We start from the raw sequence: 27,164 nt of genomic DNA, 5'->3' as shown, positions 1-27,164 counted from the left end.
TGCGCATGCGCAGTCCATAAAGCGTTGTCTATGGTGGAAAATCAGGATGAGACAGTCTTGTTGAAGTTCAAGCGTCTCTCTCCCTTCCTGTTGAATGTACTATCACATCAAACCAGATACATATAATATACAATGAACAGTTGTGCTGTGAACTCTTTTCACCGTCTATCGTTGACGGAGACGGTTATGTCTATGTGTGTCCTCAGCCTATCAGTGAAGCAGACAGAGAGCACCGTCCGGAGAGATGAGGCAACCAGGAAGTGATCCAGCAGTGTGATCGTTGCTCCTAGCAGCAGTGTGTGTAATGAAACTACTGGACACCACCCTGGGAAAAGCGACCGGTCTCTTAGCTGCAGTAGTTGTTGTCATTGCAGCTGTTCTGACTTATCTCGACGACCCTGATCCGGTTAAATACAGCAGGTAACGACCCGTCTCGGTTTAGCTGCTCTGACAGATGGACTCTGCACATGTATACAAGCGTTACATTAGGAGACCTACTTGTAACGTAACGTTATCTAAATGCGGATATGAGTAACGTTAGTATTGATGTCAGCGTTAGCTACGATGGTCCCAGACCTGTCAGAGATAATAAACCACGATTTAATTTAACCCAGGAAGGCTCCTCCCTGGGTCGTCTCTGGTAGTCAAACCAGACCCCGTTAAGAAACAGGTGACTTAAAGGTTCCCTTTGTTTTTTAGGAAACATACTCGCCTTGTAAAACAAAACTATGACTGGATTCAGGATTGTATGCATGTTCTCATAAGTTCGTCATAAATTGCATCCACTACTTTACAGTTTTACATAGTTTATAACCTCGATTACTGTCGTCCACCGAGGTCGACTAGATAATAGAGAGATAATTGTGATCTGTAACTTCCAGACACTAGCTCTGAGCAGCTTGCCAAGATTGATTTAAACAAAGCAAATATTTAAATAATCATTTGAATTGTGTGGTTTTATGCAAACAACCACTATAGATGACGATAATAAAGTACACTACAGTACTGTGTCTCCCTGCCCTGATAAAGAGGGCCTTTTGGACCTGTAGTGCATGACTTTATAGTTTGTCATGCTGGGGATTCTGTTTTGTTAATGGAAACATTACTACCCAAAACAGTCAGTCCTGTACGGTTCAAAAACTCCTGCATATAATGTAATTTTCTTAATAATATGCTGTTTGGAGTGATTTTCAGTATAATAAATGCTGAAAAATAAGTGTGCAGTATGTTTTCTATAAATTAATGTAGTGATAAAATAGAGGTTACGTCTGACAGAATTTGTTTGGCCCCCGGCAACAATCTGGGTTTCTCATGTGGACCCCCCAGGAAAAATAATTGCCCACCCCCCCTGGTCATAATGGTGGTACTTGGAGGGTCAAATATTTTCTGAGGTGGTACGTGGTCTCTGTCCTCTTAACACCAAACTAGCTTCCGTCTGGAGATAGCGTTTCTTGTCAATGGCAGTCATCTGACTACAAAATTAATTTCCTATTAATTGCCCAAATACGTATGTGAAAATATGTCTTATGCCAAGATAGTAAACACTATTTACACAGCATGTTTCACAGTTGCACACTTTGCCTGCATATAATACACCGTTGTTTGACTTTGGCATTACCTGCTGTCACTTTGTCTTTGCACACAGCATGGCTGAGGACATGAAGACTCTGGAGGAAAACTTCAGGCAGCAAAATAAAAGCTGTTTCATCCTCGGTGCCTCCGGGGAAACAGGCAAATTGTTGCTTCAGGAGCTGCTGGGGCGCAACATCTTCTCCAAGATCACGCTCATCGGAAGGAGACAGCTCACCTTTGAGGACAAAGCATATGAAAACCTGGTTAGTGGGTAGTCAGTTGACTCCCATTACCTGAGATTCATCATGTTGAGAGTGACGGTTTGCTTCACACTGTGTTTTCTATGCCTCCAGGTACAAGAGGTGGTGGACTTTGAGAAGCTTGATGATTATGCTGCAGCCTTCCAGGGACATGATGTTGGCTACTGCTGCCTGGGAACAACCAAAGCGAAAGCAGGGACTGTAAGTTAAACTTTATAAATCCAACACGGGTTCTTTACTGGTGAATCAATTAAAATTTCACTGTTGTACTGTAGCACAACATTACCAAAATACACTATAGAGTATCTGTTAGGACTGATAAACTGGCTAGGCCAATACATCTGCCAATATTTGCTCATCGAAATACATTACATTGGTTTTGCCGTAGAAATCAGCCAGTAAGTAGCAAGAAATTGCAGGACAGAATGCTAAAGACATGTTTGAATTAATTTAGAAACAGGAACACTATTACACAGTTTGTCCGTCCGAGGACTGGCAAGTATTGTCAACTGTAAAATGTCCTGCTGTGGACATAGCTTGGTCTCTTAAAAAAACAAATTCAAGGGATCCTTATCAAAAATGTTTATATATCTTATGTGTTTATGCTAAAAAAAAATCTCCCCCTGTTGTTGTATCAGAGCATTATTCAGGCCATTCTACTGTCCTGTTCCACCTGCTTCTTTAACATGTTATTCATTACTAACTGGGCCAAACTCACAAGCATAACCAACACTGCTGCTAGGATAATTGGTCTCTCCACACCCAACATCGCAGAGCTAAACAATAAGGCCATTGCAAAATCAGTTCTATATCTATGACATCACACACCCACTCAACCACCACCTCGCCCTACTGGCCTCCGAGCGCAGGTAGAGAGCACTGAGGTGCAGAAGGGCTCGCTTTGGGAATAGTAGGGATGCACGATGTGACTTTTTCAGTCCCGATGCCGACAGTGACACCTGGGCTTTGGGTATCGGCCGATACCGAGTACCGATCTGATACCAGTGTTTAATTAATAAGCTGTATGCCTCACTGTGTGGAAGTGACTGGGATCATTCTTTTATGTGTAAGGAGACACCAGGCTGGACTTAAACATTGCTTTCCTGACTTTGTAAAACACAATATAACAAATAAATACATAAATACAAATTAGTGAATTGTTATTTATTATTAAAATAATAAAATGTACACCAGCAACTTGGTAAAAAATTAACAGGAATTACAATTCAGGTGTAAACCTTTTTAATGCATATTGGTCAAAACTTAAAGAGGAATTAAAATTCCAGTTTATAATGTATATAATATATACAAATAGAATTTAATTTAATAGATGATCCCCATCCAGCTGTTTGAGTCAGTATCGGCCCGATATCCAATCCGGTATCAGTATTGGTGCATCCCTAGGGAAAAGCCTAATCCCTGCAGCCAGGGTCTGAAATTAGCACCCGCCAAATGCGGGTAAATTGTTGGCAGTGGCGGGTGAAATCTTTATTCCCATCACTAGCGTTTTCCCTGCCTGCCCAAGTGGCAGGTGTCCTGATGATTTCACCCATCACTGCCAACAATATACCCCCATTTGGAGGGTGCTAATTTCAGACCCTGGGTATAATATATAATATATAGGGCTGTCAGTCGACTAAAATATTTGATCGCGATTAATCACACATTTTATATCTGTTCAAAATGTACCTTAAAGGGAGATTTGTCAAGTATTTAATACTCTTATCAATATGGGAGTGGACAAATATGCTGCTTTAGGTAAATGTATATATATATTTATTATTGGAAATCAATTAACAACACAAAACAATGAAAAATATTGTCCAGAAACCCTCACAGGTACTGCATTTAGTATGTCAAATATATGCTCAGATCATAACATGGCAAACTGCAGCCCAACAGACAACAACAGCTGTCAGTGTGTCAGTGTGCTGACTTGACTATGACTTGCCCTAAACTGCATGTGATTATCATAAAGTGGGCATGTCTGTAAAGGGGAGACTCGTGGGTACCCATAGAACCCATTTACATTCACATATCTTGAGGTCAGAGGTCAAGGGACCCCTTTGAAAATGACCATGCCGGTCTTACCTCGCCAAAATTGTCATGGTTGGTACCGATGGATTCTTTAGGTTTTATAGTTTTATATGATACCAGTATCTTTACTCTAGATTTAAAACTGAGCCCGCCACAACCTAAGAATCACAAATTGCGTTAAAGAAATTAGTGGTGATAAAACAAATTTGCGTTGAGGCGTTATTATCGTGTTAACTTTGACAGCCCTAATAATATAATAGTGACACATTATTTATTCACAACATTATTTGAATGATCATTTGATAGGAAAGCTGTGGCAAACGCCTCTCAATGTCAAAATGCTGTCAAAATAATGTTTTTCTGTTACTTCTCTCTTTCATTTCAGGAAGGATTCATCCGCGTCGATCATGACTACGTTCTAAAGTCAGCAGAGCTCGCCAAGGCAGGAGGCTGCACACAGTTCCACCTGGAGTCCTCCAGAGGAGCCGACAAAAACAGCAACTTCCTCTACCTCAAAGTCAAGGTATTTTATTTCCATCCTCTACAGCGTGCCACATACTGAGGGTCTTCTTCTTTTTCTCAACTAAAGCTTCCCTGTGTGTCTCAGTAAGTGACGACATTGGACAGTCACTGAAAGGTCAACATGAAATGGATTTTCTTCTTCCAGGGACAAGTGGAAGCAGAGATTGAGGCGCTGGGTCTTGACAGATTTGCCATTTACAGACCAGGGTGAGTCATTTACTTTTTTTATGAGATCGACTTCCAAATTCACCATATGAGACAAGAAAAATTGTCCCCAAACTAAACAAAAATGCATAGATAAATGAATACATTCTGTACAACAGAAGTATTGTGTATAGTCAAACAGTTGAGAATCCTGTCAACTTGGCCAATATTTGCAGACATGCCTGAAAAAATGCATCTTCTTTCAGCTGAATAACTGAATAAGTTATGTATGTCATCATTATCTCAACCCGCTACAGGAAATGACACCAAAACATGCGGGGATGTGGGGATGGATGATGACATCCGATAGCTGCTGGTTGTTTATAATGCAAATGGACGCTGAGCAGAACAAAACCGAATCTGGGCCGGTGCTCATATTCATCCATGTCATACGTTCTTAGTTCAACACTAGAGAAGAAGAGCTTTACATTATGCTTTATTAATGTTTCAGGGACTGTGATCGAGGTTGTTTTGACTCCCCTGCTGCTGATATGCCAGTTTGACAGGTTACCAAAACTCCATCCAGTAAACAAGGCACTTATGTGGCACCATGTGACTTATGTTTAAAGTCATGGATGGATAGTAATAGTGTGGGTGTGGAATTTTAATGTGCCAAATTATAACAAAGTTACTGTGGTACAGACCATGACAAAGATTTGAAATGCACAGTTTCACATGATACAGACTAGAAGTGCACTCGGAGAGCGCAGACCTGAAAAAAGCAGGTTCCTCTGCCTCCTTTTAGTGCTTCTAATGGCATTTGAAAGATGCCACCCAAAGAAAAACAACCAATCGGAGACGAGGAGTCTCTAACGCAGCTGTCAATCACTGCTTGCAAAACTCACAAACTCAGATGAAACGGTCAAACTAGGCAGCGCTGATCAAATATGAATCAATATTCTGTTACTCTAATGCCTATTTCTCACATAAAATGTTTTCAGAAACATCTTGTTGTTTAGCTGTAGAATGAGAAAGTTTACTCCGGTTGGTGGGCGGTGCTTGGTTTTGGCTCGACTGATTTCAACATGGCTGCCGGGTTACAAACTTTCTCATTTTACAGCTAAACAGAACACTACAAGATGTTTCTGAAAACATCTGAGGAGAGAAATAGACATTACAGTAACAGAATATTGATTCATATTTGTTCAGCGCTGCCTAGTTTGACCGTTTGATTCACGAGCAGTGATTGACAGCTGCATTAGAGACTCCTCGGCTCCGATCGGTTGTTTTTCTTCGGGCGAGGTTGAATTTTGCAAAATGCCATTAGGAGCACTAACAGCAGACAGAGGAACATGATTGTTTTCACAGCTTATCTGTCTCATGTACTTCTGGCAGGATATAATGACACTATGAGCAAACATGATAAAAAAAAGTTATTTTTATAAAAGTTACCAACTGCACCTTTAAATAAGCTGATCCAACCCAATCCAATCTCTAAATCATCAATACCTTTGTGTTTTTCTCCAACAGGGTTTTGCTGGTAGAGAGGCAGGAGAGTCGGCCTGCTGAGTGGATGGCCAGGAAATTCTTCAATGCCTTTTCTGCTGTGTGTTCTACGTCCATGTCCATCCCAATCCAAGCGGTGGCTAAAGCGATGGTGTCAAACACTCTGCTTCAACCTGAGCAGAAGACGGAGATCCTTGAGAACAAAGACATCGCCACTCTGGGAAAGAGTGCAGGGAAATAAGAGAGAGAAAGAGAGAGCAAGAAATATACTGAGGTGAGAAAAAGATTACCCATTTACTCATTTAATTTCAAGCAAGGTTTCCTGGTATGGGACTGACCCATGTTGGCCTCCTTGACACTTATCTGATGACTATATGGATGTCAAGCCATTTACATTAGACACAGGACTCTGGTGAGGCAGGGAATCACACAAATGGGTTGTCGTGTCTGCACGTTATTAATCCTGTTTTATGCAAGGAATATACATATATATATTTTGTCTGTATCTTAAAATTGCAGTGGGTAGAAATGGAGCAAATATGATTTTAAAAAGTTATTTTTATAAAACGGCATCTTTATAATGGCATCTGCAAGATTTCATCTAAAAGGTTTCACAGACCGGAGTCAAACTAGGCAGCGCTGATCAAATGCTGTATGAATCAATATTATCTTACTGTAATGCCTATTTCTCATCTCAAATGTTTTCAGAATCATCTTGTACTGTACTGTTTAGCTGTAAAAAGTTTGTGACCCGGCAGCCAGGTTGAGATCAGGTTGAGGAAATACCAAGCACCGCCCACCAGCTGGAGCACAGCCAATAGGAACGCTCAACAGGAACGCGCGCTCTGAAATGACCTGTGATTGGACAAAGTCTCCCGTCACGGGCTAGATTTTTTAAAGCCTGAAAACAGAGCTATGAGGAGGAGCAGAAGTCTAGGAAGTTTTCTCTGAGAACACTTGAATTACAATATGCTGAAAGGTTATTATGGAATTTTTGCCCAATGATGCCAAAAACATTCTGCCTACTGAAGCTTTAATGTTAATGCACCATTCCTATAAACTTAAAAGAAATAAACTTAAATGGCAGTTTGCACTCTAAGATTACACACAAACAGAACAAATAAGTATAATGAATAACCAATTTAGTTTCCATGACAACGCTCTTCTTAAAAGGGAAAATTTGCCTTTTAATGTTGATGGTAAATTGAAGCAATAAATTCCCCAGCGTGTGCCACATTGACCGAGAAAGCTGAGCTCACCTGCTCACGGAGTCGTGCTACATGTACCAGGATGCATTGCACGCTAGCTTCTGACGCCCAGGCTCCCCAGCGGCCATATCCTCCTGCGCGGCTAATGCAGCCACAGCCTCGGCCTCTCTCCGCTGTATTTCTTCGGCCGTGTACTCTGGCTCGAATAAAATACTGTTGAATAACCGAATCAGCCAAAACACTGTAAAAAGTACCTTTGTCCATAACATCCTCTGCACTCGGATGACGTTTTCGCAGTTTACAATACAAGCAAAGAGAACAAGGTGCCTTAAATAGCAGCCTGTAGTTCTTCCATGTCTCCAACTACGTCACTGTCACGTCAAATGACGGCACTGGATGCAGGAAGAACAACAGATTTTGCAGCTGCAAACTCAGCTTTCTGGTTCAATATAGCAGTAAGGGTGGGAAAAAAACGATTCACCTATGTATCGCGATTTTTTGTTACAATTTTGAAATACATTTTTTAATGCCAGAATCTATATATTTGCTTCATTTGACTCTATGCGGAGGTAGAAGGAAGGTACCGCTTTTATTGTTGTAGTCTGAGTAACGTGACTTCATATACGTTCAGTATCCGTCACTCAAAACAAACAGTAGCCGGCCGGCCGTGGCGAGCAGAAACCAGCAGAGGGTCGGCGAGGACATGACCTGCACCCTCACATATTCAATTCAAAGTGGTAAACACTACACATCCAGCAAAGGATGGAAACACTTTTGGTTTCACACATTGCAGGAAAAGCAGAGCTAAACATCACGGCTAAAGCTGCATGCTAACTCTGTCATGGACAGGAAACGTTATCGTATTGCAGTAACGTTGCGGTCAAGCCAGCCGTCACTCTCATCTCCGTGGTCAAATGGGCCGACGCTACAACTGTAGAGCACCCATATACTGACATTTATGTTAAATGCATTCAAACAGCCCCGATGGAGCTGACCATGGATGTATAAAGAGAACAGAGCTGACGGGAGAGCTAGAGATGACCTTGGAGAAGTTAGAGGAAGTATACACGTGTGACTACGTCCAGTTTTCAAAATAAGGGGTTAACAAAGGGAACTGTATATAAAAAATACATATATGGAAATAAGATTGATTGGATTTTATTCACCAGAAGTATAAAACATTACATGTCCCCTATAAATTAAAAAGAAAATACCACTAATTTGTGAGGGAAATGTCTTTATTCTTTGATTTTTGGGTTGCTGGAAAAAAAGAGTGATAAATAATGCCTGGCAATGACTGATATATTTGACATCAGGACATCTCTGACTACATACATACTGAAAATTAAACATTTTTACTGTATTTATTTAGATATTTTCCCAAGTAAAAGCCCCTAGAAGTGTATGATTCCACTTTTTCCAATGGTCTAGTGTTAAACAAGTTAACCAAAAACGCAATAAATCGTAATATTGAAACGCAATACGTGTATAATCGCAATACTAAAAAATCCCAATACATATCGAATCGGCACCCAAGTATCGTGATAGTATCAAATCTGGAGGTGTATGTATTCGGTCAACTACATTTACCAACAAACACTGACTGGACATCCACGTAAAAGGTGGTGAATTTTCCCGTTAAGATTGGGGCTCAGATTAAAGGAGTTTTAAAATCCTGACCAATTTAACTATAAAGTTATATTAAAAATGTTCCACTAAGATGATCACTACTTTATATAAGCACAACAAAAGGCTTTTAGTTTTCATATCAAGCTAACAATTCAGTTCAAAGTTCACTTGTGACTGTCTGTGTGACCTGTGTCTCCAAACTGTTGATTTTATTTCCTCTTTTCAGGTAATTGCAGCAGCTGTACAGAGACGACTACATACTGCAAACACTATTCACATCATCATCCTCATCATCATCATCATCATCATGCCAAAGTACTGACTGTGGTGGGTTCTGCTAGATTCTTTATGGAGAAAACAACCTAAAATATCCAGATCCATAAAATACTTAATCATTTAATTGTATCTGGGTATTTCTGTGGTCTTTCATGATATTGTAATATTTTCATCAGGGAACTATTGTCTTGCTTTTTGATGTGCATCATCTGTTCTCTGAGACAACGCACTGCCTTAAAATAAATGCTTGAGTTTTTATTAAATTATTATAATTATTTAACTGTGTGTGTGTTTGATTTAGGAAAATGTTTCCATAATGGCTGTATCAATATTAGTAATATCTGGTGTCTACATCTGTGCGGCATATATTGCATGCATATACAAAATATCTATGCTATGCTATAGTACAGGTAATATATAGTATTTGTTCATTTTAGATTTAACGGTATCTGTAACATGCAGATACAACGCTGAGTCGCCGACCATTGAAGATATGAAGTGTTTTTATAGTGATACCAGGAATGGAACAATTTTGAATAAACTTCGTCGATAGTGAATTTTGTCTACATTTCCAATGTTTCTAAAGCTGAATGACGGTCCCACAAGTTAAGTTACCAATTCAAAGTCTTAACTGCTAAACAGCCAGTTTGATTTTGATTATGGCACATATGAACCTATGATCGTATTTATTTTTTGATTAATATGTTTTCTTCTTTTTCTTTTTTTTAAAAGTCACAAATCATCTTGGGACCAAGTTAAATTATGCTTATGCTGGCAATGTCAAATATCCAGATTATATAAACCCTTAAAACACGTGCGAATACCAGCATGTGTTTGTTCATGTATATTAAGATGTTAAATGAAGGTAGACTGACCAGAATAAGAATGAGTCATTTTTCAATTTTCTTCTTTATTTTTATCTTCCTATTTTTGTTGTATTGGTGTATATTATTGCTCTACATGTGAAGCACTTCAAATTGCCTTTGAGTGTTTGAGGTATGATATTCAAATAAACTTGCCTTTTCTCTCCATGATCTAGCAGCACCCCCTTGTGACTGAATATGGTTACACATTGGGCTCTAAAGACTTCTATGATATGGATTCCTTCTCATCCAGAAATCTGTGATTAATGTGTTTTATTTGATTTTTTTTAATCCCTCCACACAATAGTCGAAGCTGTCAACATGCCACCTCACAGCAGGTGACCTACTATACGTACTGGTGTCATTTTTCTATAGGATCTCAAACAGGTTTTCCTTGAGACTAGGGAATAGAATTTAATAATAATATCCATAAACTTATGTTGCTAAAAATTGTAATGTGTGTTGATAAACCTGCTGATTCAAATTCTGAATAAATGGGGGAAAAAACAGTGGTGACGTGACATGAAAACATGCTTTCCGGGTTGATATTTTACATGTGAAACAGTTGATGTTCAACTCTGATAGACATTTGGACGTGTCACAGTAGGAAAAACAGGTGTAAATAATAAAATTAATGATGGCTTGCTACCAGCAAGCATCATCATCAAAAAAAAGGCATGGTAGACAAAGATGTTCAAAGAGAAATAGGGTAAAACATTAAGTTATGGATAAAGTGTTCTGCAAGAAGTCAATTAGCGGTATCATTAATACTCTTATAGAAAGTCCCATTTCTCTCTTTACATTGGTAAAGGACGGTCCAGTGTATCCTCTGTTAAAAAGAGATAAGAAAGGAAAAGCACCTTTCCTTAGCATTTAGAGGATTCAAACAGCTCTTGTCATGGCTGCTCCTGAGATACTTCCGGGTCATTTCACTCCGAAGCCCCATGTCCCATTTGTATGCATACTGCATGCAACAGTCCGTACTGTGTAAAGGGCAGCTGCAGTATGTACTGAAAGTAAAAAAGAGTATGTGATTTGGAAAATAGCCACAGCTTTCTCTTCTTCCAGCAGCTCTGGGCGTTGCCATCCTGGCCATGCAGCAATTAGTCCAAAATGAGGAACAGCTGAACTGATGGGCCCTCACTGCTCAGAGTTTAGAAATAGGTGTGTGGGGCTGTGCTACCAGTGAACAGGTTAGTCGTAGCAGAGAGTCACTGTTGAGTTAGGTCTGCTGAAAGAAAACTTAACAATGAGCTCTACAGACTGCTTGAGGTAAATTGTCCTGTTCAATGTCACCTTTGATTGCAGCTATTTGAAAACTTACTTTAATCTAAATACATGGGAAGTGTATGATCTTAATCTGTTTCCCTCTTTACTCTGCAGGCTGTTTGTGCTTCTCTTTTGGCTGATGGTTGCTGGTGATGTAAATTGTGAGAATACCCAGAAAGGTATTGCATGATATGTAGGGGTGTGAGAAAATATCGATACACATGAGTATCGCGATATTATGTCTTGTAATACTGTATAGGTTCTCCAAAACACTATTGATTTTTGATTTACCTCTTAAAAATCCGACAACCCGCCAGCGGACCCGGTCGCTATTCTGTCTTTCGGAGGTTGTAGCAGGCTCAGTTTTAAAGGTCCCATATTATAAAAAATTTGATTTTGATGTTTATTTTTATTTTAAAGCAGGCTTAAATCCTATATAAATACTGTGAAAGTATCACAACGCTCTATCCACAGGGAAATGCACACAGCCCGTATTCAGAAACTCTTCATTTGAAACAAGCTGTCATGATTATTGTCCATTTGTGATGTCACAAATATACAATATTTAGACCATCATTCAATCTAAATGTGTTCCAGATTATTCCTGGTTTCAGTGTATGTGAATAACATCTACTGACAGGAAGTACACATGGACCAAATCTGTTGCCTAGCAACATAATTCTGTTGCAATTATATCGCAATTACGTCAAAATGTGCTAAAACGGAGCGTTTAAGACAAAGGTTAAACACAGGCATGTTCAGGCCAACAGTATGAGGAAAACAAAGTGTTTTTTGAACATTACAGCATGTAAACATGTTCTAGTAGAAATACAAAATAAAAGTATGAACCTGAAAATGAGCATGATATGGGAACTTTAAAGCTAGTGAAGTGAAGATAATGCTCCAAAATTCTGCAAAATTTTGGTGAGGAAAAACTGGCATGGTCATTTTCAAAGGGGTCCCTTGACCTCTGACCTTAAGATATGTGAATGAAAATGGGTTCTGTGGGTACCCACGAGTCTCCTTTATAGACATGCTCGCTTTATGATAATCACATGCAGTTTTTTACATGCAGTATAAATGTTATTTTCACCTTTTTATAAAATGGTGTATTTGAATATTTCTGCATACTGGGGTCCCTAAACAGTCTTGGAACTACATAAATATGACTGGAAAGCTGAGACTCTTGTGGATTCAATGAGCCCAATTGTACTCATGTGTTAGTCCCCAACTTTAGTTAGTAGCCATTTCACATAGTGACTTTTATTACTCAGATTTTAAACATATGCTGGTGTGTCTTTATACTATGACAGTTTTCCTAAAATTAGATTTGAAAAAAATCTATCACCTTGCTTACAGTATATCGCAATATATTGAATCAATACCTCTGCAATTTTACTTTCAATACACTTTATATAGAACAATATGTACAGTGTCTGTCTGTGTGTTTTATTTCAATAGGTTATGTACGACACGTCCAGGCCGCGATGGCAGTCCACAATGACAACAGAGAATATAAAAGATGGAGTGGACCACCTGCTTCCAGAAACCCTAGAGCTTGTTACAATACATCAAGTGTGGACGGAGGGAAAAGTGGCAACATTTACCCTGCTCAAGAGGATCCCACCACGGACTCTAAATCATCCCAAATCCAAAACCATTATTCGTATCCTGTAATTCCTGAAACACAAAATAGCAATGTTCCAAAAAGCCATTTAAAATCTGGCTATGCGTCGGCCTCAGTTGCTCAAGGACGACGTAATGTGGTGTACGACCGCAAGAAGATTCATCAAGCGAACTCTGATTCTGTTCGGCCCCGTATCCATCGAGCCAGAACTAAGTCAACAGGAAGTTTTCCACCTGTTCAGGTAGACAAAGCTCCAGTAGGCTTTGAACCCAACAACAGAAGGGCCGCCATCTATATACACAGCAGTAAATCAAGTCCAAATATTCCAGCCACCAGTCTGAAGTCTCAAAAGATTCACGTTCTCCCCAGAAGCTTTAATCGCGGCAGAACAACCTCGTTGCAAAATGTTTTCAAACCCAGCGACAAGAAGAAGGACTCCATTTGGAAGGGACGTCCTCCTGGAAAAGTTGACACACCGATGTCTTCTCCAATATGGAGTCCCAGGGTCTACAGCGGTGATGGGACGTCTGAAGCAAAAGGATACGCTCACGTCCGCCACCTCAAGCCTGGCTTTGACAAAACACTGCTCCAAGCTGCTGCAGGTGGACAGCAGTTTTTGGAAACAGGTTTTCCAAAACCGAATCAGGCCAGTTATAGCCATGATGTTGGTGTTTCAGCAACAAGTGAAAGGCAGCTAAACCTCAATTACAATTCCAGAGGTTCAAGCCAGCTCAGCAGCTGGCATCCTCCGCCACCAGGCAGAACACAAACTCCTGTCCAAGGCAAATTCAAACCTTTCCAAACACGTCCTACGAATGGTGCGTTCCCTGCTCACACCCATTCAGACAGTGAAATGGGTCAGACTCAGACATTTGCAGGGACAACCCTTCCCCCTGGTTTGAACTCCACCACAGGTGTAACTTCACCAGTCACTGGAGACTGGAGCACTGAGTCTGCTTCGCCCACGCAGACAGCGGGCCGAGATGCAGAGCTCGTACCTCAAGCATCAAACAGTGAGGGCCAGTCTGTAAGCTCAGCAGAAGTTGGATCTTCCCCGGAGCAAGAAAACAAACCATTTACAGTTTCTCCTCCGAAGCTACAACCGGAAGAGAAAGAGAGAAACATCACCGGGTTGTCTCAAGTCTTCAAGAAAATTGATTAGTCTGGAGTTTAAACTGACCTGCCAGATGCTGCTTGGTGGCAACACCAGCAAGAGGGTAAGCCTTTACGGTTAAACATAGGGCTGCACGGTTAAGGCCAAAATGATAATCACGATTATTTTTTTTTATCAATATTGAGATCACGATTATTTATCACGATTATTCATTGATTTTTAGGGACAAATTCTTTTTACTGCAATTTTACATTTAAAGGTCCCATATTGTAAAAAGTTAAATTTTCAGGTCTTGCACATTATAAAGCAGGTTTAAGTGCTATATAAATACTGTTAAACTATCAAAACGCTCAAAAAACAGAGAAATACACACAGCCCGTATTCAGAAACTGCGCGTTTGAAACAAGCCGTAAGGATCTCTGTCCATTTGTGATGTCACAAATATACAATATTTAGACCCTTTACACAGATTTAAACGTACACATTCTAAATGTGTCCCAGTCTATGTGCATGTTAATGACATCAGCTGACAGGAAGTACACATGGACCCAAACTGTTGCCTAGCAACGCAATTCCATTGAAATGCACTAAAATGGAGTATTTCAGACAGAGGGTAAATACAGGTTTATTTAGACAGACAGTATGAGGAAAATAATGTGTTGTTTGAACATTACAGCATGTAAACATGTTCTATGAGAGACACAAAATACAAGTATGAACCTGAAAATGAGCACAATATGGGACCTTTTAAATAAATGCTTTCACATCCATGTTGTGCTAAACATTCCTGCTAATGTACAAATATTTGCATCAAAATGAGATTGGTCCTTATTCACAGTGCATCTCCTAGAAGCAAAATAAAATTGTACCAATGTTTCACCCAAAATTAAATCAATAGAGCACTGTTTTCACTTTCTAGTTGTGCTACGTTCCTGGTAATTAACAAATCTTTGCATCGAAATTTGACTTAACATTAGGTTCTTCTTCACCTGAATTCAGTGCAATTTTATTATTATTCGTCTAGTAATACAGTATATTACTCTTCTATTCTGGACTGCAGCCGCAACGTTCAGGAAAGTTTTTCACAGTCTGTGGCATGACAGCTCCCCAGAAGCGAAGCCAAAACATCTCGATCACCCCTTGGTGGCTGGCTATTAGTTTAGAAAGCGTTTGATTTGAGATGCAGCAGAGTATTCTATGAGTGGTCAATATCGCAGTCAATTGTGTTCATTTAATTGTGAGAAGCCAAAATCGTGATCGCGATTAATATTCGATTAATTGTGCAGCCCTAGTTAAACAACATTTTTTAACAACTTATCTGTTTTTGTATCTATCTATTTGTGAATGCCAAAGCTGTCAAGGTCAAAGTGATGAAATAACTTAACTCACATTTTCCCTCTCCAGATGGCGGATGGTAGTGACGGGGTAGGACCATATAGCCTAAGTGTAGGCTGTACTTCTACCTACTCCTTTTTGGAAATGTAATATGTATTTATGTTGATTATTTTATTGACAGTTTGCTTTACTGTATGTTCACTGTTCATTTTCTTTGTTATTCTTGTTTAGTTTTTTACTTAGGCATTTGTTATATGTTCAAAATAAATAATTAAAAATAAGGTCAAACAAAATGGTTGTCACTGTCCACTCATATTTATCAACATGAATCCCAATTACTGTATGAAAATAATATGCAAGATAAGCATACCGTTTGTTTTCATGAACGGCAGAATGGTGCGTGCTTTAAATGCTGCTGCCGCAAGGAATTGTGGGACAGCATTATCTCCTTTCCTTTCCTAAAGGACGGTCCAGTGTATCCTCTGCTAAAGGAGATAATGAAGGAAGCATTGAAGCACCTTTCCTTAGCACTTAGAGGATTCAACCTGCTCTTATCATGGCTGCAACTTAGATATTTCCTGGTCATTTCACTCTGTTGGGAACCTTCCTGAGAGAAAAAGACTTTGACTGCAGCCCAAGTTAACCTACTGTTATCTACTGCATAAAAAAAATTGCAACAGGAACTACAAAAAGGCCCATTTATGTTTTCATCATAGTTTCATGTTGTCAAGTTTAAAAACGCCTATACGATAGAACTAGCCACAGGTTTGTGGTGTTAACTTCATTGTTTTGACATTTGAGACACAGCATTCACACCGCCAACCTGCTAGTAGTTAAGCAAAGCATCTATTTTTACTTACATTCATGCATTTGCATTAGCACAAGTAGGACAATGAAATAAAGTGCTACAGGAATGAGTTAGCATTTTAGCACTTCTGGTTCTCTCGTCAGGAAGTCAGTGGGTTTTTAGTTAGATCCCTGAAATAAGGTCTGTGGTTAACACAAGCTGAAGAGATTTTAACGTTTTGTTGTATGGTATAAAATACATAAATAAATATCCCATTCGTAATAAAATATAAATAAATATAAAATTAATAGATAAACAAATAAAAACATACAAATAAACATAAATAAATGAAACAAAATTAATACACACGAAATACTAAGTGAAATGAATGATAATTTGAAAGAAAAACAACCGCCTACAAAATGTAGTATAGAGAAAAATGTTATTTGAATTGTGTAAATACTTAGTCAAACTTAATATTAAATAATACATTTCCAAATCCTTGAGTTGAGGTTTTTTTTCTTCTAATTTCTGCAGGTTGTTTTTATGCCTATGCATTATAGGTAATTCAATAATTATCCATAATGCAGTGTGTGGTAAGCAATGGAATGCAGGTTCAGGTTTAATGTGTTTCCTCAAGGTTTGATGTGTTGGCTTCTAATAGGCCCTCTGCCTGTTACGGTTGCATGTGTTCCCTGTATAGTGATATTAAAACATTCTAATGGTTTAACATTTTAACTTTGCAATTCACAACAGATTCATGCATTTTTAGCTGTGCATTTAATTATTCTTTCTTTGCATAACAGATAGGCTATGATCTTAAAGGCTGTTCAATATCTTTTAATATGCCTAAAGGCTTCAAAACTATTATTGCTTGTTTGATGTTGTTTGATTTTCCATGTAACATCCACATCTACAAGCCTAGATTTTGTAACAGCAATAACATAAAGAACATGGGATTGCACATTTAGCCTCGAGTGTTTCCTACATTAATTAAGGTGATTTAAGGCGGCATCAGATGGCATCTGTTCCACATTAGGAAATTAAGATTTGTTTGAGACAACTTGGCACTAAGAGTACTAATAATATGTCTACCATTTCTTTTATGAGTGTGATATCTGCATTTTCTTTCTTTTTGGGGGGGGTTTGATTAAGACACATCCTGGGGATTTAAGGGGGGTACTGGGTGTGAATTTAATGTATTGGCTTCATATCGCAATATATTCCAGAAGTCCGAAATGCAAAAAATGTCCCACATTAGGCTAATTCACCCCTACAGTGTATTTTTTTCTTTATCAAACTATTCCTTTCCCACTTGCTCATCCCACCTTCCAGACACAGCGACCTGTCCTATAATTAGTCTATTATTAAAAACAATAAATACATGTGTGTAGTGGAACATCTGCACTGTTTAACAGGCGATAATAAAACCTGTTGATCTGTATTTGTGTGGAGGTGTTATTATCATTATAATATTATACTTTTTCATTCTCATTCAACTTTGGCGTCATCTGGTGGTGAAGTGGTGGAAGTGCATCTTGGCCCCGCCCTTTCTTGACGTCACCTGACGTCACCAGGAAGTCCAGTGAGAACCAACCGAGGCGACATCATGGCAGCATACACAGACCCACGTGAGTTTGGTAAATAGCACATTTAAACCCCCAAAACGCTTCCTGTAAACATGTAAGCACTTATTTCTGCTAGCGATACTTTCTATGACGTGTATAGTTAATGAAGTGTGTGTTTAGTTGCGTCACACGGTGCGTCAGCAGCCTGTCAGCCAGCTGTAACCGTGGTGATGATAACTCATATCTGAGCACAGTGATGAGCTGAAGCTGCAGCTACACTAACAGAGTAACGGTGCACATTCAGCTGTAATGAGGGTTTATTGTTATTGACAGGCGGTGATGATGACGAGATGCCCGAGCTCTCAGACTGTGATGATGATGACGTTGTTGGTGATGAAGAGCAGTGGCTGTGGCTGGAGGAGGAGGAGGAGAGTCAGACAGTTAATGTTACCTGTCTGTTCTGTGACAGGTGAGATCACTTTACACTTTCACCTTTTGGTCAGACTCAGTTATCTTCACTTTCACTAGTTGTTTTTATTGAAAAGCTCAAAACCAGTCCAGGGAAGATCATTGTGGTTGCACATCTTATTAGTTTACTGTTTCCTCCCTGCTAGAGGACTAGAATATATACATTATATATAGATACAATAACTGGAAATCCAAACTGGGGTGTGTGTGTGTTGGGTTATTGTGCTTTTTCTTTCTTTGTCATTCTTAAAATCCCTTGGGGTAGTGTACATCTCCACTATTGATTGTGTTGCCCTTTCTGTTTTACACATGCATCAATAAAAATGTTGAAATTAAACAGATTTTCCTACCTGTTGTACCTTTGTGTTCCAGGTTGCTGAGCTCTGTGCCTGCCACCCTGCAGCACTGCATGGCGGAGCACCAGATCAACCTCGTAGACGTGATAAGAAAACACAGTAAGTAGATGCGGATAGATTTGTTAAAGTCTGAAAACAGAGCCATGAGGAGGTGCAGAAGTCTAGTTATCTCTCAGAACACTTGAATTACAATATGCTGAAAGGTTATTATGGGATTTCTGCCCAATGATGCCAAAAACTTGTTGCCTACTGAAGCTTTAACAGATTATTCAGTTCTGCGGAAATAGCTCACTCTTTTTTTCTTCCTTCCTTCCTAGATTTAGACGACTACGGCTACATAAAGATGATCAACTTCATACGGTCAACGGTGAGAACTGAGATGTGATTTAATGTTCACACTATATCGTTACATTTATATATTTTTGAATTTCTCTGATGTTTGCCATTTTCGTTCCTACCTCGTGTTCACGGGGATTAATATCGCATCCACCAGCTGAAAGATAGTCAAGTAAATGCAGCACAACTTAAAGTACTTAAAGTGCAATATGATTGATGTATTTTTTTGTGAACCAATCTGTGTTTATTTATAGAAATGTGATGCATCCTGTCTGACGGCGCTGCCAGACGCTCCCTTACCCTGGGAGAGTGAAGAGTTCCTGCGACCCGTCCTGCAGGACGACCCCCTGCTGCAGACAGGTACAGCAACTCCTCCTCCTTCATGTTTTACTTTAGCTTTTAAAGCTGAAGCAACTGACAGTTTGAGCAACAGTCTCAACAGATGTGTTTGTCTCGTTAAGACAACTTTGGCAGAAGTTTTTAGTCTCTCACTGACTCACACGCTCACATTTAGCAGGCTGGTAATTGTTGGTACTTGTTTGCCGTTTGTCCCGGGTCTCGGCTCTGGTCCAGAGGAAAAAGGTGTAAAGGTTTCAGTGCGCTTCAAAATGAACTAGTCTGTTTCATCCAAACAATAGAAAGGCAGAAGTGTTAATATTTGACATATATGACATATTTTTATGATACTGACACATTTCTTTCAGCAAGATAATCTCCACAAATGAACACCACTTTTATTATTTTTGAAGAGTAATTGCAATCGGCAGAAGTAAAAAGCTAACGTCATCACAGACGAGTCAGCATGATGACGTTTAGTAGTCTCATTTAGCCACTTGTTAGCAACCTCCTTTTTTAAGACACATAAAGGCTTCAAAATTCACAAGTGGGATATTTACTGATGTATTTTATACCGTAGAACAAAACGTTCAAATCTCTTCAGCTTGTGTTAACCACAGACATTATTTCAGGCATCTAACTAAAAACCCATTGACTTCCAGACGAGGAACAGGAAGTGCTAAAGTACTAACTCATTTCCGGGTTTTAGGACTCATTCCTGCAGCACTCTATCCACCTTATTCCTAGCCCCCATGATGCCTTGCGTGAATTATGGGTGCAATTATGGGGGCCATTGCATCAAACCATGGCAACATGGCAAACATGGAAACGCTACGCTAATTCTCTCTCCTAGAGCTATTGTATTAATAAATCTAGTAAAACATGTGTGAACACCACCTATTACAGCTCAAACGGGTGATCAGTGTGATCATAGCTCTGCCTTCTACTATGGAGGGATGGAGGACGACCTGAAGAAGTGGCCTCAGATAACCTACACTAGCATATTTAGCTACGTTATTGGCTCTGTTGCTACAGACGGTGAAAGCTCTGAGGCAGATCAGGACTTCCACAGTAACAAGCGTTAGTTTTTTTCTACATATAGATAACCGTACTTAAACTATTTGTAGTCTAATGCTCCCTGCACTCCGTGCCATGAACTGCCTTACATTTTAAACTGTACAGAAAATAGTGAAAGTAACTAGCTGTCATTAAACACACGCTACAATGCTGAGTCCTCCCTACACATGAAATCATAGCTGATGAGATTTTCTAAAGCCTGAAAACAGAGCCATGAGGAGGAGCAGAAGTCTAGTTATCGCTCAGAACACTTGAATTACAATATGTTGAAAGGTTATTATGGAATTTTTGCCCAATGATGCCAAAAATATACTGTCTACTTTAGGTTTAATCAATTAGTTGTCAACTGTTGAATTAATCGCCAACTATTTTGATAACCGATTTAATCGGTTTGAGTAATTTTTGGAAGAAAAAACTGTCAAAATTCTCTGATTCAAGCTTCTTAAATGTGAATAATTTTCTGGTTTCTTGACTCTTCTGTGACAGTAAACTGAACATCTTTGAGTTGTGGACAAAAAGAGACATTTGAGGACGTCATCTTGGGCTTTGGGAGACACTGATCGACATTTTTCACAATTTTCTGACATTTTGTAGACCAAACAAGAGAAAATAATTGACAAATTAATCAACAATGAAAATCGCTAGTTGCAGCCCTAGGCGTAACATCCTTTCATGTTTAATGAAGATTTGGCATGAATAAAACAAACATACCAAACAAAAGCAACACCCATTTCTTGTATTCCGGTACTGTTTTCATAAGCAGTCTTTGAAACCACTGGAAGGTCTGACAATCAGAATTTAGGCAGATTCATTTTAGATACGACCTGGATGGATTTAGTCTTGATTCCATATCCACTTCACTTCATTGTTCCTTCAAGGAAGACTTTTTCATTTGCAGCCATTTCAAAATACAACAGAAAACATGCAGCGCATAAATACAAAACAGTTATTTTATGCATACAATGTTGTTTTTTTGTGTTTAAACCTGTGTTAGACCCTGCGTTGAGCCTACATGTTTTACATCTCTGTTTGTCTCCCCTCTCTGTGTCCCCTTTCAGACCCCGAGGAGCTTTGTGAGGAGTCGAGCCTGTCGACGTGCCCGTCGTCGGGGGCCGAGTCCCATGATGCACTGCAGCAGAGAGCACAGGCCGCTGAGGAGAGAGCTCGTAGCTCAGAAGAGGCGCTGGCCAGAGCCATGGATGACCTGCACAAACTCAAGTCAGTGACCTTTCTGCATTTGCACCTTTTTTTGTTTATAACCACTAGGTGTGATACGGTTGTCCTATTAGTTTATTTCTCTTTTTTATACTTTATTGTAATGTTTCTTTCATCGTATTCCAGACAAAGTACGTTGCTCCTTTTTATACTTTTTATACGAGTTTAATTAATAAATAAAAGAAAACAACTAGGAGACACAAAACTCACATAAAAATAAAAATTAAAAAATTAAAAATAAATAAATAAAATGAGTTGGGTTATTAGTTTTTATAACCACTAGGTGTAATAAGGTTTTCCTATCAGTTTATTTCTCTTTTTTATACTTTATTGTAATGTTTCTTTCATCATCAAGTTAAATTAATATATAAAAGAAAACAACTAAGACACACAAAACTTGCACAAAAATAAATCAGTAAATAAAAGTTAAAAATTAAATAAATACAATTAGTTAGGTTATTAGTTTTTATAACCACTTGGTGTGATAAGGTTGTCCTATTAGTTTATTTATCTTTTTTATACTTTATTGTAATGTTTCTTTCATCGTCTTCCAGATATCGTCCGTTGTGCATTTTTATACTTTTTATACAAGTTAAATTAATAAATAAAAGAAAACAACTAAGAGACACAAAACTCGCACAAAAATAAATAAATTAAAATTAAAATTAAAAAAATAAATATATAAAATGAGTTAGGTTATTAGTTTATTTCATGTAAATCTGGGTAGATTTTTTTTCTTTTCCATGTTCTTGAGAGCTTGCAGTGCACTCTGTGTGTTGCTTTACTTATGGACTACCCACCTGGGGCCAGCAGGGGGACACAGTGAACCCAGTTTTGCAGAAACATCAACTAGAGTACCTTGTGGAAGAAGTTTGGAGGAAGGGGAAAGATAAAAAAGGAAGGGAAAATTCCACTGCAGCATGGAGGTTAAAGTGAGGAGGGGAGGTAGGAAGGGGGGGGCAATAAGGGAAAATTACAGAAAGAGTGAGGTTGGGGGGGGTTGGGTTGGGAGGAAGAGTTAGAAAGATTAATGCCTCCCATCTCCTCCATTTACTGCTACGTCCTGCATGAAGGTTGTGTGTGCTTTTCTGCTTTCTGGTCGCTGCTTTTGTCCCTAATACGAGAAGTTAAACGCAGATCTGTCCGGCGGTTTCTTTCAGGCTGCTGGCTCAGGGTCTGGTGCTCAACGCAGAAACCAGCAGACCTGGAAACCTGGGCACTGTGGCTGAGCTCCGGGAGGATGAGGACGAAGCCTACTTCAGCTCATACGGCCATTATTACATCCACGAGGAGATGCTGAAGGTCTGAGTTGTGCAAACACACACGCATACCACACGCACGCACACACACACACAGACACACACTGACCAGGGCTGCAGGTCTCATTACAGTCTCGTGAGTCACTTCCTCCGGGCGCAGCAGTCTCTGCAGAGCAAGAAGTGGGTTCATCAGCGCACGTCTTGGCTGAAAGATTTCCATGTAGCACGTAAATGAAAATGATCATCTTTACGCACACTTTGATTCTGAGGACAAGACATTTTTCTCAAAAGTGATAAATCAGCAATAAGTGCTGAGCTCTCATGTGAGACGCCAGCAGTGCCGCCGCCGCACGGAGGATGCTCCAAAACGTGGAAATAATTTTTTTTACACTGCTCAAGCTCTGAAACCTGAAAGTGTCAGCAAGGCTGAGGGGGTTGTGAGTGTGTGTGTGTGTGAGTTTGTGTGTATGTGGGGGGGGGGGTCAGCTCTGTCTCCTCCCTTCCTGTTCTACTTACCGCAGTGCTTAGACATATTCCTGTTGGCTGTCCTGATTGGTGCTAAGCACTGTTAACTTTTGCGTCATGTGCACGTGCGTCAGGCTGTAAACTCCATCAGAACCTCGGGAGGAGCGGAGACCACGTGACGGGGGGGGGGGGGGGTGTAGAATGCGGAAGAATGTGTTCAACTCTTTCACAGGTCGCCGTGAAGTGCATCACCTATGACGCACTCTCTGCGTGTGTGTGTGCGTAAGAAACCTCTGAAAGGGTGTCATGGTTTCTGAGCATCCTCAGTTAGACGTACATTACTTCCATTTAAAACAAATCAACTTTTAATTTGTCCCCCGATTACTAAAACACGGATACTGGCCAGTGTGTGTGACATGAAGGAGGTGAGAATCTTTTCAGTGTAAACTCGCCTCACTTTACTCGCTGCTTTTGAGCTCGGTTTTGAGTTTCAGTGGAGAGTTTTGGTGTCCCACAGGGCTGCCCTCGACCCAACAAATTGTTAGTCTTGTTTAGGTCGGTTGAATGGAACCCTGGAGCGTTTACCCTCTCGGTGCGTTTCGTTTGGGCAGGTGTGAATACAGCAATCGCACTCGGTTGCAGCACCAAAACAAGCGAACCGAGACCTCCTTAAAGGGGTGGTCTCGGTTCGCTTCCAAACGAACTGCGGTACGGTTCGGTACGGTTCGTTTTCGCAACTGGAGAAATCATGGTGCCTTTTTGGATTACACCAGCTCCGGTAGCAAACTGCGCTATGCATGTCAACACCAGACACCAGACAACATCACTACAACAGAGCCTACGCTTGCCCTCGCTGTTCACATCAGTACTAAACAGGTGTAACGTCACGCCTCCTCCTGAACTGTCTTGATATGAGCCTTTGGCGACTCCAGTGCATCAATACTCACATAAAAATAAAAAAATGAAAAATAAATAAATAAAATGAGTAAGGTTATTCGTTTTTATAACCACTAGGTGTGATACGGTTGTCCTATTAGTTTATTTCTCTTTTTTATACTTTATAGTAATGTTTCTTTCATCGTCTGTCAGACAAAGTCCGTTGCACATTTTTATACTTTTTATACAAGTTAAATGAATAAATAAAAGAAAACAACTAAGAGACATAAAACTCACACAAAAATGAATAAATTAATATTAAAATTAAAATAATAAATACATAAAATTAGTTATGTCACTCACACGTTTTGTTCAGCAAAATAATCTCCACAAATGAACACCACTTTTAGGATTTTCGAAGTTTGAATGCAATCGCCAGAAGTATAAAGCTAACGTTAGGCTATAAACGAACTACACCACGGTGGCATGAGCACGAGTATACACAACGAGGCTGTAAAGGCGGACGAGTCGGCGTGATGACGTTTAGTAATGTCATTTAGCCACTTGTTAGTAACCTCCTCTTTTAAGACACATTAAAGCTTCAAAATTCACAAGTGGAGTATTTACTGATGCATTTTATGTCGTAGAACAAAACGTTAAAATCTCTTCAGCTTGTGTTAACCACAGACATTATTTCAGGCATCTCACTAAAAACCCATTGACTTCCAGACGAGGAAACAGGAAGTGCTAAAATACTAACTCATTTCTGGGTTTTAGGACTCATTCCTGCACCACTCTCTTGCTGATCATTGCGATATAGCATGAATTTGTTGTTTCTGGTCTTTAGGGCAACGCTATAGTTGAATGACAAATATCAGAGTTTATTCGACTGTTCCAGCCGAGTACAATGAGTCTTTTGGTGGTCATATTCACATTACTACATTTTGTAATTGAAAAGTGTTGAATAGAACTTCCTCCATTCCACGGTGTCTCGCACCGAGGCGTGTTACCGTCATTTCAATAGATTTCTGCAGCTTTTCCTCCAGAGGGGAGTCGCTGGGCACATTTGATTGGCAGGTTAATTAGCGAGTCCTGACCTGACCTCCACAACAAAATTTCCAGTTGTATTTATCCCATAGATTTGCTCTGAAATTTCCCAGAATCCCCCCACAGTCTGTTTTGATCTGCTGTTATCTGCACCTGTGTAGAAAAAGCTTTACATGCCATGCTCTGAGGTTTTTCTTTTCCCCTCACGGGAGCTGATAAGGCCCACGTTGAATTCAACTGTATATCACAACACAAGCATCCGAATACAAGCAGTCGTAGCACTCGAAGAACGCACATTACCTGCTAAAGGTTAGATTCCCTCAAAGGAACAGCGTGTAGCATTTAGGGGGGGATCTATTGGCAGCAATGGAATATAATATTATATATTAATAAGTATGTTTTCCATCCATCCATCCATCCATTTTCTTCCGCTTGTCCGGGTCCCGGGTCGCGGATGTCCCTCTCCCCAGCAAGTTTTCTAGCTCTTCCTGAGGGATCCCGAGGTGTTCCCAGGCCAGAGGAGATGTATAATCTCTCCAGCGTGTTCTAGTTCTACCCTGTGGCCTCTTACCAGTTGGACGTGCCCAGAAAACCTCCAAAGGGAGGCGTTCAGGAGGCGTCCAGATCAGATGACCGAACCACCTCAGTTGGCCCCTTTTGACGCGAAGGAACAGCGTCTCTACTCCGAGCTCCCTCCGGATGTCTGAGCTCCTCGCCCTATCTCTGAGGCTGAAACCAGCCACCCTACAGAGGAAGCTCATTTCAGCCGCTTGTACCCGCGGTCTCATTCTTTCTTTCGGTTCCGCTCTATTTTACCCTCACTCGTGAACAAGACCCCGAGATACTTGAGCTCCTTCGCTTGGGGCAGTGACTCACTCCCTACCCGGAGGGTGCAGTCCACCGTTTTTTCCGGCAGAGAACCACGGCCTCAGATTTGAAGATACTGACTTTCATCCCGACCGCTTCACACTCGGCCGCAAACCGCCCCCAGCGCGTGCTGAAGGTCACGTCAAGTACGTTTTCATTAGTGTATAATCACCTGATAATAAGAATAGCTGTGTTTTTGTCACCTTAGAATGAGCCGTTTATATCTAGGGGTGGTATCTATAACACTGGCTCTAGGTGGGGCCGTTGGTTGCAATCTGCAACCTCACCACTAGATGTCGCCAAATCCCACACACTGCATCTTTAACTCTTAGAAAACCCTGCAGTAAATACAAATTCTCGCCATACACATTAACATGTTTTATTCTTCTCTCTCTTTTAACTCCTTCAATCAAGAAAAATTGTGGTCCGCGTGTGTTGATACTAATTTTTTGAATATTCTCTCCACAGGATAAAGTGCGCACGGAGAGTTACCGCAACTTCATGTACCGCAACCCTGAAGTGTTCAAAGACAAGGTGAGCCGGCTGAACACATGCAAACAGATCATGTGTATGATGTGTATAATGTGTATTTGCAGGGCGGCTGGTTTAATGTACAGCCAAGTCTATTAACAGAAACAGGCATGTGCATTTTGCAGGAAAAAGACATTAATAAGGTGATTTAAAACACAGTGGGACTTTATTAGCGCCTCGAATGTCGACTGCAGAGTGCTGATAACAGACGCATGCAATCCACCACCAAACACATAACACCCCCCTTCCAACTCGCCCCCCCCCCCCCCATCTCCCCTGCAGGAAGCAGTGGCCTGGATCATGACCATCCATTACATGGGCGGCTGCTGGTTAGTGCTGGGATGAGGCTGTAGAGGAGGGAGGCAGGTTTTGTTGATGGGAGCGTACATTATCCCTGTCACCAAGAAACACTCGGCAGAGAGGGAAGTGTCACCTTCTACGGGAAGCGCGCGCTAGATGGAGAACAAATCAGGATATTGTTGTTCAGTACTGTTAAGAGAGGGGCAGGGGGGCAGGGGCGGGCGGGGTGGCTGAGCAGTACAGGAAGATGGAGAAAGGAGTGAGGAGTGTCGTGTCAGCAGTGTGCCGGCGACCCTCTGTGAACCAGTAAAGGC

The 27,164-nt window shown here is 40.3% G+C and overlaps 4 protein-coding genes across 8 annotated transcripts in view; 3 read left to right on the top strand and 1 right to left on the bottom strand.

Moving 5' to 3' along the window:
• Positions 1 to 27,164, bottom strand: part of ubap1lb (ubiquitin associated protein 1-like b) — a 424,774-nt gene that overhangs the window by 176,550 nt on the left and 221,060 nt on the right. The window lies entirely within an intron of this gene.
• On the top strand, positions 23 to 9,429 carry htatip2 (HIV-1 Tat interactive protein 2). 2 transcript variants are annotated; one of them, XM_074622893.1, is made up of 8 exons: positions 23 to 96; positions 207 to 420; positions 1,646 to 1,835; positions 1,926 to 2,033; positions 4,255 to 4,392; positions 4,537 to 4,598; positions 6,066 to 6,315; positions 9,105 to 9,429. In XM_074622893.1, the coding sequence occupies exons 2-7, from the start codon at positions 305 to 307 to the stop codon at positions 6,280 to 6,282; spliced, it is 831 nt and encodes a 276-aa protein (XP_074478994.1). In that variant the 5' UTR covers positions 23 to 96; positions 207 to 304; the 3' UTR covers positions 6,283 to 6,315; positions 9,105 to 9,429. The 2 variants fall into 2 exon arrangements, with proteins under 2 accessions (XP_074478994.1, XP_074478986.1); XM_074622885.1 differs by having other exon boundaries at positions 80 to 420.
• On the top strand, positions 11,134 to 15,655 carry LOC141760229 (uncharacterized). Of its 3 annotated transcripts, none has more exons than XR_012592303.1 (4): positions 11,134 to 11,289; positions 11,401 to 11,447; positions 12,748 to 14,130; positions 15,432 to 15,655. XR_012592303.1 is itself a non-coding variant. In XM_074622870.1 (3 exons), exons 1-3 carry the CDS (start codon positions 11,267 to 11,269, stop codon positions 14,073 to 14,075), a joined length of 1,416 nt encoding a protein of 471 aa, XP_074478971.1. In that variant the 5' UTR covers positions 11,135 to 11,266; the 3' UTR covers positions 14,076 to 14,134. The 3 variants fall into 3 exon arrangements, 1 of the variants encoding a protein (XP_074478971.1); XR_012592301.1 differs by having other exon boundaries at positions 11,135 to 11,289; positions 11,401 to 11,465; XM_074622870.1 differs by lacking the exon at positions 15,432 to 15,655 and having other exon boundaries at positions 11,135 to 11,289; positions 11,401 to 11,465; positions 12,748 to 14,134.
• The window catches only part of prmt3 (protein arginine methyltransferase 3), an 81,241-nt gene continuing 71,737 nt past the window's right edge, over positions 17,661 to 27,164 (top strand). Inside the window, exons 1-8 of the mRNA XM_074623054.1 lie at positions 17,661 to 17,780; positions 18,051 to 18,186; positions 18,558 to 18,640; positions 18,859 to 18,908; positions 19,132 to 19,237; positions 21,349 to 21,508; positions 22,666 to 22,807; positions 26,488 to 26,553. Of these exons, the coding sequence (XP_074479155.1) occupies positions 17,759 to 17,780; positions 18,051 to 18,186; positions 18,558 to 18,640; positions 18,859 to 18,908; positions 19,132 to 19,237; positions 21,349 to 21,508; positions 22,666 to 22,807; positions 26,488 to 26,553 (765 nt within the window). The 5' untranslated portion in view covers positions 17,661 to 17,758. The remainder of the gene's footprint in view (positions 17,781 to 18,050; positions 18,187 to 18,557; positions 18,641 to 18,858; positions 18,909 to 19,131; positions 19,238 to 21,348; positions 21,509 to 22,665; positions 22,808 to 26,487; positions 26,554 to 27,164) is intronic.

The sequence above is a fragment of the Sebastes fasciatus genome, chromosome 2 (assembly GCF_043250625.1).
Source record: "Sebastes fasciatus isolate fSebFas1 chromosome 2, fSebFas1.pri, whole genome shotgun sequence".
NCBI classification, from domain to species: domain Eukaryota; kingdom Metazoa; phylum Chordata; class Actinopteri; order Perciformes; family Sebastidae; genus Sebastes; species Sebastes fasciatus.
Note: the sequence above shows the minus strand (reverse complement) of the source record. Positions and strands in the feature narration are given on the sequence as shown.

What these genes read in the sequence shown, in the direction of transcription:
- htatip2 (XM_074622893.1), top strand. Translation starts at nt 305, where the DNA reads ATGAAACTACTGGACACCACCCTGGGAAAAGCGACCGGTCTCTTAGCT. An exon ending in CCAAAGCGAAAGCAGGGACT is followed by an intron (nt 2,034 to 4,254) that starts GTAAGTTAAACT and finishes CTTTCATTTCAG; the next exon opens with GAAGGATTCATCCGCGTCGA. An exon ending in TCCTCTACCTCAAAGTCAAG is followed by an intron (nt 4,393 to 4,536) that starts GTATTTTATTTC and finishes TTCTTCTTCCAG; the next exon opens with GGACAAGTGGAAGCAGAGAT.
- LOC141760229 (XM_074622870.1), top strand. Translation starts at nt 11,267, where the DNA reads ATGAGCTCTACAGACTGCTTGAG. An exon ending in AGCTCTACAGACTGCTTGAG is followed by an intron (nt 11,290 to 11,400) that starts GTAAATTGTCCT and finishes TTTACTCTGCAG; the next exon opens with GCTGTTTGTGCTTCTCTTTT. An exon ending in TTGTGAGAATACCCAGAAAG is followed by an intron (nt 11,466 to 12,747) that starts GTATTGCATGAT and finishes TTATTTCAATAG; the next exon opens with GTTATGTACGACACGTCCAG.